This window comes from Protobothrops mucrosquamatus, unplaced genomic scaffold, assembly GCF_001527695.2.
Source record: "Protobothrops mucrosquamatus isolate PMUCROS unplaced genomic scaffold, P.Mucros_1.0 scaffold43, whole genome shotgun sequence".
Classification (NCBI taxonomy): Eukaryota; Metazoa; Chordata; class Lepidosauria; order Squamata; family Viperidae; genus Protobothrops; species Protobothrops mucrosquamatus.
In genome coordinates, this window is record NW_015386425.1 from 2,810,703 (window position 1) to 2,820,478 (window position 9,776).

The following is a 9,776-nucleotide window of genomic DNA, read 5'->3' on the forward strand; positions in this document are numbered from 1 at the left end:
GACCCCACAAGTTAGGGGTCTTGGGGTCGACCTCTGTCCCCCTGCCAATACAGACTGCGTACGGTCGGTGAGGAAGGAAGAGAACCACCGCATCACGGTGCCCCCCATTCCCAACCCACCCAGCCGTCGCAGCATGATACCGTGGTCCACAGTATCAAAAGCCGCCGAGAGGTCCAAAAGAACTAGGACAGAGGAATATGCTGCTAGGTATATTAATCATCACCCAGGAAGCATCCTGCTTCTCTTCTAGTTAGTTTTTTTCTGTAATTTCCTAAATAGTTTTTTTTAATGTGTGTGTGATTTATTTTTGTTTTTTTGCATTCACTTTTTCTGTTCTTGGCTCACCTGCTCCAGTTGCAGGAATTTTGAATATAAAATACACTTGAAAATAATAGCTTGATGGTGCAGCTTGATAAATGTTTTCATATTAAATAAATTTATTCTGCCCCCGTCCCCCACCTTTCCCGTTGGGTGTGGCTTTCTAGACTTCTACATGCAATATACAAAACCTGTTGCTCCTGAGCATCTGGTTACTTATAGGTTTTCTCTTCTTTTTCTCTAGCTAGTCATGGATTTGAGTCTCTCCAGGCAGTCACTTTCCAAAGCCATTACTGCGTTTGCTTTGGATCTTTACAATACGTTAAATTCCAGTAAACTTTGCAAAAATGTTTTTTTCTCCCCTGCAAGTATTTCAACTGCCCTGGGCATGGTTTTAATTGGTGCAAGTGGGAACAGTAAAATTCAGATTGAAAAGGTAAGTAAGACCATTGTTGGCTTGATTTCTTCTTTTGGGAGGCATGGAGACTGACTCAAACATTTATCACCTAATGGCTGGAAAGAAAAATCAGCAGTAATGGATTGTTGAGACACACTGAAGATTTTTGAGCAATAAGGTTGCTTGGGGTGGAATTATGGAAACGACACATTTACCTAAACAATGTGTATTACATCAGTTGTCTGCTTTGAGGAAAATAGACTGTGTGTGTTATTTGGGACTGAACTCCAATTTTATCCATTGTATTCAAAGTCAGTTGAAAAGGGGCTTGTAAAATTGAAGTTTTCCTATACCTTTATTTTTTAGACTCTCCCTTTTTGTTCTATTTTTATAGTGAGTATTAAATTTGAAGTTGTATATAACTACTTTTCTTAATTAGCACAGTAAAATAAACTTTTTTTTTCCTGTTTCTGCTTTCTGTTCAGCATCACATAACTGATAACAGGAGAGAATAATCTCTGCACTTGAACCCTCCTCCAGAGGAATTGGGCTGTAATTTCCATTTTACCTAGCCATCTGGAGGGCATCAGTTTGAGGAACGTTGGTATATTCTCCCAAGCCAAATTCAGTGACTCCAGATGCCCAGTGGGTATTCCCTATAGGGTTATTCATCCATTCTTGAACTGGCAGAAATTGCTTTAAGGTTTGATGAAATTTGCTCTTCCTCCATTGCAATCCTTTTCCTGCCTCTGTTTCCACTCACTGCAGTTCCTTGACTCCCAACCAAGATAATGGCTGATGCAAAGCCTAAACAATTTGGCACACCTTGACATGTCTTTGGATGATGTTGGAATAAGAGAGAAAATATTATTCCTCTACAGCTAAGGATGATTTAATCCTTTCACACTTGTGGGCTGGGGGATGAGATGACATAAAAATAAAAAAAATTGAAGGCAATGTCTTGAGTGTATTGCCAAAAAGAATATATGCCTGAAAACATGTTTTGGTTATGTTTAGGTAGAAATAGAGACCAGTTAGTGGTGTTTGTTATAAAAAACATAAAGTTGTCATAAATCATGACAATTTTGCACAAGGAACATAATTGGAATTTTGAGTGCCTCTCATGAGTGCATTTGCAAATGTGGAAAATGGTGCAGTCATGAAGTGGACCAAAACAAAATAATCACACATGTTGCTCTCCGCTCAAAGGCATTCCACAAATAAATATAATCAAGAGGATGCTGCTTTGTTTTGCAGTAGGTCAGCTTCATTTATATTTGATTACAAAAAATTGTTGTTGTTGGTTTTAAGTTCAGGTGGAGACACAAACCAGTTGGGACCAACTTCCATATTTGCAGATGCCATGTTGTCTGTTTGTTTGCCTGACTGCTTATTTACTTATTTATGTTATAATTAAGGTCCCCTCTGTTTTATTCTGTACTGATTGAAATTACTTTTGTTATAGGTTCTACACCTTGCTCAAATTCCTGGAGAAGCAGGGCCACTTGATTCTGAAACAAAAGTGGCACAGCTTGTGCCAGAATCTGTGAGACAAGACATACCTCTTCCAGCAGTATGTCCAAAAACGTTGTTAAACCCCACGAAATCAAACAATTTATCAAATTATTTGTTCCTTTCTGTACTTTGCTTAGGGAGGCAGTTGTAAAAATATAACATTGGAGGGTTATGTTTTCTTCAATATACCAGTTTCATTTTTTTTAAAAAAAATAATAAAATCAGGTGATTCAGGGAACTTGTGTGCCTCAAGATACCCTGACAGAAATGGGCACCAAAGTTGACTGCCCTATCGTGAAATAAATTGAACCTTGTGATATGTTTCCTGCCTTTTATACCAAGGAGACACCAATATAATTATTTTTATTCAGTTTCCAATCTTCTCTTTCATATCTTGATTAGGAAGGGACAATTTATTCAGAGTTCAAGCAACTCCTACTTCAGCTGAATAACCTCAGCCATGGTTACCAGCTAAAGCTGGCCAATAATTTGTTTATGCAGAAAGGATATCAATTTCTTCAGGTAAGACCCCTCTCCTTCTTTAAATAAAATTAGAGCTCTTGCGTTGCTTGCAAATATTCTAGATTCAGTGTATATAATCTTCATGTAAAGCTGTGAAATACCCATTGCCAGATCTGTCAGTCAGTGTTGGCAATACTGAAATAGATGGACCAGCTACCTGACGCAAGTTCAAGGCAAGTTCCTACATCATTGTAATCCTAACATCAAACAATTTCTTTAAGAAATGAAAGAAAGTGGAGAGCTGATGTCCAAGACTTCCTCATTATTTGCAACAGTGACTCTAAGCCAGTGGTGGGATTCAAATATGTGAACAACCGGTTCTCTGGGTGGATGTCACTTCTGGAAGTCCATTCTGGGCCTGGGCAACAAAAAAATTAGCTACCGGTTCTGCCGAAGTAGTGCGAACCAGCTGAATCCCACCACTGCTCTAAGCCATTGCTAAAAATGGTTGTTTGAACCATTTTCAGTTTGACATTATTGCCTTAGACCAAACATGTCAAACTTGCGACGTCATGTGATGTCGTGAGACGTATCGGGACAGTTTTGCCATTGCTGGCAATGGGGTGGGCACGGCTTCCGGATGCGCATTCGGCCCATGGGCCGGCAGTTTGACACTCCTGCCTTAGACCCAACAGAAGAGGGAAAATGTGTCCTTTCCTTTTGAAGTCACCATAAATATTTACCATTTCATCCCCCAACACTTAATGTCTCAGAGGAGCCTCCATCCAACCTTTTGGATGCCAGGGATCGTTTCCATGGAGGGCAGTTTTTCTGTGGACCAAGGGGGCCTGTTTTGTGCACTGCCTGAGACCTGCTTCTGCCAGATGGGGCTTTGCTCGCTTGCATGAGTGAAGTGGGTCATGGACTGGTGCCAGTCCATGGCCTGGGGGGTTGGGGACCCCTGCAATAGCATAATGTTCTGGTTAGGGTTACCGGATGCCCAGCCAAAGGAGGAGGTGCCATCCTTTTTGTCCTCATGTCCTTCTTCCGGCAGGCATAGCTTTAAAATCAAATATTGTCCAGCTTTTCTCCACAGTGCAGTGCTTCTCTAATAAGTTCTAACCACAAGTTAACAAGCCCTGCTGTTTAAATTACTTGATTAATACCCACAGGTCAACTTAACCTGCTGCCTGAAATTAACAAGATCTTAATCAGTTACAAGTTGAAGGCTTTTGCCTTCTAACTGTACTAGCATAGTCCTGTTCTTTCTGATGATGCTGGAATAAGTCATTTCATATTCTTATAGATCTAAATAAATGTTTGGCAATTTTTCACTGTAATTTTTGAGATAAAGTTAAAGAGTTAGCGTATCCTCTTTTTATCTCCCTTTGTCCTCCTTTCCAGTTGTCCACATCCTCCTTTGTTTGTTCATCTGTTTGGTTGCAGCAGATCTGAAGGTTTTTTTTTTCCTGTGGGACAGAGATTAGAGCTCTTCCTGAGCAAGGCCTTGGTGGTTAGGGAAATATATGTTCATAGACTTGTTGGATTTGTGTCTTGCCTCTCCTTGTGAAAAAAACAACAACATCCTAGCAACTCAGAAACAAAATTCTGCTGACTAAAAATGTAAAACATGTTTTTCTTCCCTCCTCTCTCCCCCTCTCATTGAAATTTTCCAGCAATATCTCACAAGTACTAAAGAAATCTACAATGCTGTGCTGCAGATAGTGGATTTTTACAGTGCTGCTGAAGAAACAAGGAAGACAATTAACCTTGAAATTTACAAGCAGACCCAAGGTAAGAAAGGCAAGAATTTCTTGTCCCCAACAATGGGTAGTCCTCGCTTAATGACTCCAAATGAGGCTGGTAACTCTGTTGCTAAGTGACACGGTCACTAAAAATTACATGACCACAACTTGAAATTTTACTGCTGGCTTCTCCCTTCGGCTCTGCTTGTTGGAAACCAGTTGTGAAGTACCTGAATCTTGGCCAGGTCACTACGAAGATGCTGCAATAGTCATAAGTGTGAGGACTGATCGTAAAGTTAATTTTTCAAAACTGTTGTAATTTTTAATGGTCACTAAGCAAGGATGTTATTAAACAAGAACTACCTTTATTCCGTTCTGCAGACATTGCAAGAGAAATGGAGACTTTTCTAGACAGGGTAGAGGTAAGAGATCAAAGCCTTGGATAAGCCGCAATTTTTAAACAGAGATGGAAAAAAAACCCTCCTTGAAAACCTAGAATTTTGCACTTAGTCCGTATTACCGAAATAGAGCTAAATAGATCTACAGACATCTTATTTTACCAATAGATTCTTACTTCTTATATAAGTCTTCCCTTATGCATCTTTTTCCATGTGATTTATTATGGATGCAAGCTTCTGTAGCCTATTAAAAATTTTGCTTTTATGAAAAGGGGAATCTGAATAACCTAAAGATGATAGATGGGTATAAACTGAAAAAAATAAATGTGTAAGCATTAACAATTTCAGGGAGATCAGACACTTATGGCATTGGCCTAAAGAGCTAAATTTGGCTGATTCTCCCTGCACCTTCACACCTCTCTTCCCCCCCTCCTCCCAATTAAGCAAGTTCTGACCTACCAGTAGTTAGTCCTTGGAGGAGAAATGACCAAGGAATTGTAGGACTATAGGTTTGACAGCAATATTGGGGGAAACGTAGAAAAATAAGACAATGGCAAACCACAAGTTATTGCTGCCAAGAAACTATTTGTTCATGTAGTCTCCATAAATTTACTTGAAGGAGGCTTCCTCTTGTCTTATGCTTTTCAATAGATGCTTAAAGACTCCTGGAAAGTCCATGGTTGTGGACCTCACCCCTGGGAAGTCCTTGTCCAAATTCATATGAGTCTATATGGTATAGCTAGCCTTAGATGGAGCAAAATAAAGAGCAATTTCATGCAGAACAGAGTTAGATACCTGACGGGCCGTATGAAGCTCCTTGAAGATATGAGATATTAACTGACTGGGGAATTCTGGGAGTTGAAGTCCATACATCTTGAAGCTGCTAAGTTGAGAAACACTGCTCTAGAATATTCCCTGTTAGTGAAAATAAGCAATGTGGTTTGTCAGCTTGTTCATTTCCTATTTAAATTTGTAGGTCCTCCCATTCATCAACAAGTCTAATTTCTCCTAACCTACCAACTTTCCATTTCTTTATACTGACTTTTTAAAAAGTGTATGCTATGCAGCACTCAGTATGCTTTTAGTCTATAAAATATTGTTCACTTTAAAGGGTTAAAAAAAAAGTCACGCACATGATTCAATTTGTTTCTCATATCCATTCATATTTCTTTTTGTCATAGGAAACATTAAGGAACTTTTTGCTCCTGGTGTGATTGGACCACAAACGGTGCTGGTGCTGGCAAATGCCATTTACCTTAAAGCAACTTGGCAACATCAATTTGATCCGAAGTATACAACTGAAAGAAATTTTAGGCTGAATGAGGTATTGCAATATTACAGATGATATTACAGTATAGCAATATGTGGCATCTTAAGTATGTCACAATATGGCATGACGTGACTATATATTTGAATATAATTGATGTGCTACCAACATTCAGAGTTGTTCTATCATTCATATGTAGGGAAACTGTGTCCTTTAGATGGACTACTGTTTCCATAATGTCTGATGAATAGCCACGGGCTAGGGCCAATGGAATTTGAAGCACAACAACATCTGAAGGACCACCAGGTTACACATCCATTTCTAGTTACTGATTGGCTGACTTTCCAGTAACACAGAATACAAAAATAATGATCCCAGGGCTAGTGTACGCCATCAGATAGAAGTGGGAAAGACACCTACCCAATAAAGACCTGTTACCAATCATTTCCCCTTGATAAATGGCCATCCCCTATTATTCTTTGTAATGCCAAATAAAAGAGACTCCATTTGTACTGTTAGACAGTTTCCACTGAGCAAATGCTTTCTACTACTCAATCAAATCTCACTTCTTATTTAAATCCAGTAGCTTGGACTTCAATCTTTCTAGTGTACAGTATAGAGAGAGAACTGTCTGCAGTACAAATATATTTTTTTATTTCTTATCTTGCTTTCAAATACTTATTTCAGTGGCTGAAGGCAGCACTCCTGTTTCTTAAGTACTGGTGGAGATGCCAGCGGTTGTCTAAATAAAGTCAAAGCAATCGTGGCAGCCATCTTGAGGCTCCTAATCTTGAAATTCTTTAAAACAAACCTGGATGTGATCTGTTGAAAGTCAATGTGCAGCTACCCCCTACCCCCCAGAGTAGCAGAATGGGACTATAGGTAGTTCTCATTTAGCAACCATAATTGGGACCAGCAAATGAGATCCCAATGAGGCAGTAGCTAAACAAAGGCTGTTTGTACACCAAGCGCAGTGGCCAACCTAAGTGCACACTGTCCAGCTTGGTGACCACTAGGTGGCAGCAGAGAAAAGAAAAACTTGCTACCTATTAGATTTTGTAATGTGGATTTGGTAATTGTAGTAACTAGTGCAACTTCAAAGACTTGCTCCATCCCTAAGAGAGTTCCCTGAGCCACAGTTATAGTGTTTGTCCTCAAGAAGGGCTTAAATATGCAAGGTCTGGCCAGCTGAAGAGATGCTGTCTCTGCAATATAAACTCTAGCTCTTTATTAAAGCTGCGATGGAGTAGGTTTGCCTTAGGATCCAGAGAGAGCACTTTATTTATACCTATGGGCACAGGCCACTTTTTGTAGTTATCTAAACAGACCACTTGCAGAAGCTTTAAACGCCTAGGTTGAACCTAATATCGTATATTGCCGAACAGAACATGCCACCTTGAAAAACCCCAAACAGCCACTAGCAAGCTTTTGATCTGCATAATGCCTTTTTTTAATTGAGGGAAAGTCAAAACTGTTCCTCCATCTGCAGCTGGATTGACACAATGCTTTCTATCACTCAACACCACAAAGGGCAGTTCTAATAAAAACAAGAGTGGTTATCCAGCTCTCTCTGGCCTAGCCTGATAATCCTATCAAGGAGGAGCTCTGCACAACTGTTTCCTCTTTTATAAGCAACGTGAGTTTGGACTTCTGCCTAACTGATGTCTGCTCACTTGGAACATGTTTACTTGTTAATTATTGCTCTGCAGAGTTATTACTGTACTGAGGGGGGGTCCTTGGTGCTCTCTGAGTTTGCTTCTTTTCTTGCAGAAGGTTCATTACCCAAACTAGGTAATCTGCAAGAAAACAGGCAAGTTCAGAGAACACCAAGGACCCCTCAAGTCAACCTTGAGCTACAAATATTCTCCTTTATTATTACTGTAGTATATGTATAAATCAGGCTTAAATCAATGCATTTTTAAAGGATTTGTCCTTATGGTTTCATAAGGGATCTTCCCCGGTTGCTTAAAAAAAAACAAAACAGATTCCCAGTAGGATACTAATTTTGGGAAATTTGAAGATTGTAATAGAATGTATAAAACAGGAAAACAAATTCCCTAAAATGTTATCAACATAAAGAATGAGCATAATAGGAGAAAATAAAATGGACGAATGGAGGACATTTTCATCTCCTATATTTACAACATATCACACATCTAAAATTTTGTACCCTGCAATTGACTTATCCCTTCTTTCAAGTATAACCACTTGCCAAATTTGAATATTGCCAGATCCTAGTTCTGTATTTTGCTTTCAGATTCCAAATGTTGTAAACTGTACTATGTTGGTCCTTAACATGAGAGGATGTTTTATATCTTAAACATGTATCTACTCCTATCTTTGGAAACAGAATGAAACTAAATCTGTCCATATGATGTATCAGAAAGGGATATTTAAACTGGGACACACAGATGGAAAAAATGCCCAAATCCTCTGCCTTCCATACGTTGGTGAACTTTTGTCCATGATCATAATATTACCAAATGACATTCACCATCTGGAGAAGGTAAATCCAAAGCACATCACTGAAACATAAAACTTTATTTATTTCACATTTTCTGAACCTACTTCAAACTTCATAATACATACATAAAACAGTCAGTCAGTTTCTACATTTTTAATTTAGCCGATAAATATTATGCTTCTTCCTCACTGTGCAGTATCTCAAGACTGCTTCAATTAATCATACTTTTCCATTATGTCTAAAACAGGAGGCTATAACTACCAGGATCAAAATTAATTAGTTTTGAAGCAAACTTCATGTTATCAAATCCTGGTTTGCTTCATTCCTGTCAGGCATGGTTTCCTTGTAAAGGCATAATGGCCATGTGCAAACAATGTATTAAACCAGGTCAGGTAAAGTCTTATCAGATGCATTCTCACCATGTATAAATCTTGGATAATATTACTCTTACCGAGCTTTTTATAGACCAAATAAATGAACAAGTAAATTAGCATGTTGTATCATGCATGCATGTCTGATTTCTAAGTTTATGAATACAGAATATTTTGCAAGTTCTGTAAACAGATTAATTTAGTAACCAGGTTAAGCATGTTGTGTGAATGCAACCAATGGGAAGCTACAGTTAATTCACTCAGCAAATTTAGAGAAGTGAAAAAGAAAATGGTGGCTGCATAAGCATAAACCAAAGCAGTGGCCCCTTCAGGGCCTGAGCCTGGGAAACTGATTCAAGGTAGATGAGTTACCGGCAGTGGTGTTGAAAAAAATATTGTTACAAGGTTGTTGGCTGAAGCACTCTTCAGCCTCCAGTTTAACAGCATGCTTGTAGCAGCACCATCCTTGTAGTAGCAGCACCTTTCAGGCATTAGAGGGAGCTAACAGAAAAGAAGAGGGAGGGAAGTAAGTCTTATAGAATGAGACATTTGTTTCATGAGAAATTCTATCAGCTCCCTGTTCACTGTTGCTCAGTGTTTGGTAATTAATTCAAGCTCGATAAAATCAGGGTTTAAGTGAAGGTGTTGGATCGCGCAGGCAGTAAGACACGAGTCGAGTGACAGTCAGCTCTTGGTTTATTGGCAAGGCATAAAGTAAATCCGGACTGGCTCTCTGGGCCAGGGGAGCCCTCTTTTATGGGATTCCCCTGGCTTGTAATCACACAATTCCATTGGCTGGCAAGACCCTGTTGCTAGTTAGCCAACCAGCAACGGGCATG

General features: G+C 39.2%; 1 protein-coding gene across 1 annotated transcript in view; it reads left to right on the plus strand.

Annotated features, from left to right (window-relative positions):
- Positions 1-678: 678 nt before the first annotated feature.
- The window catches only part of LOC107283585 (leukocyte elastase inhibitor-like), a 15,186-nt gene continuing 6,088 nt past the window's right edge, over positions 679-9,776 (plus strand). Inside the window, exons 1-6 of the mRNA XM_029283255.1 lie at positions 679-754; positions 2,181-2,288; positions 2,633-2,752; positions 4,369-4,486; positions 6,017-6,159; positions 8,453-8,608. Coding sequence (XP_029139088.1) covers positions 707-754; positions 2,181-2,288; positions 2,633-2,752; positions 4,369-4,486; positions 6,017-6,159; positions 8,453-8,608 — 693 coding nt within the window. The 5' untranslated portion in view covers positions 679-706. The remainder of the gene's footprint in view (positions 755-2,180; positions 2,289-2,632; positions 2,753-4,368; positions 4,487-6,016; positions 6,160-8,452; positions 8,609-9,776) is intronic.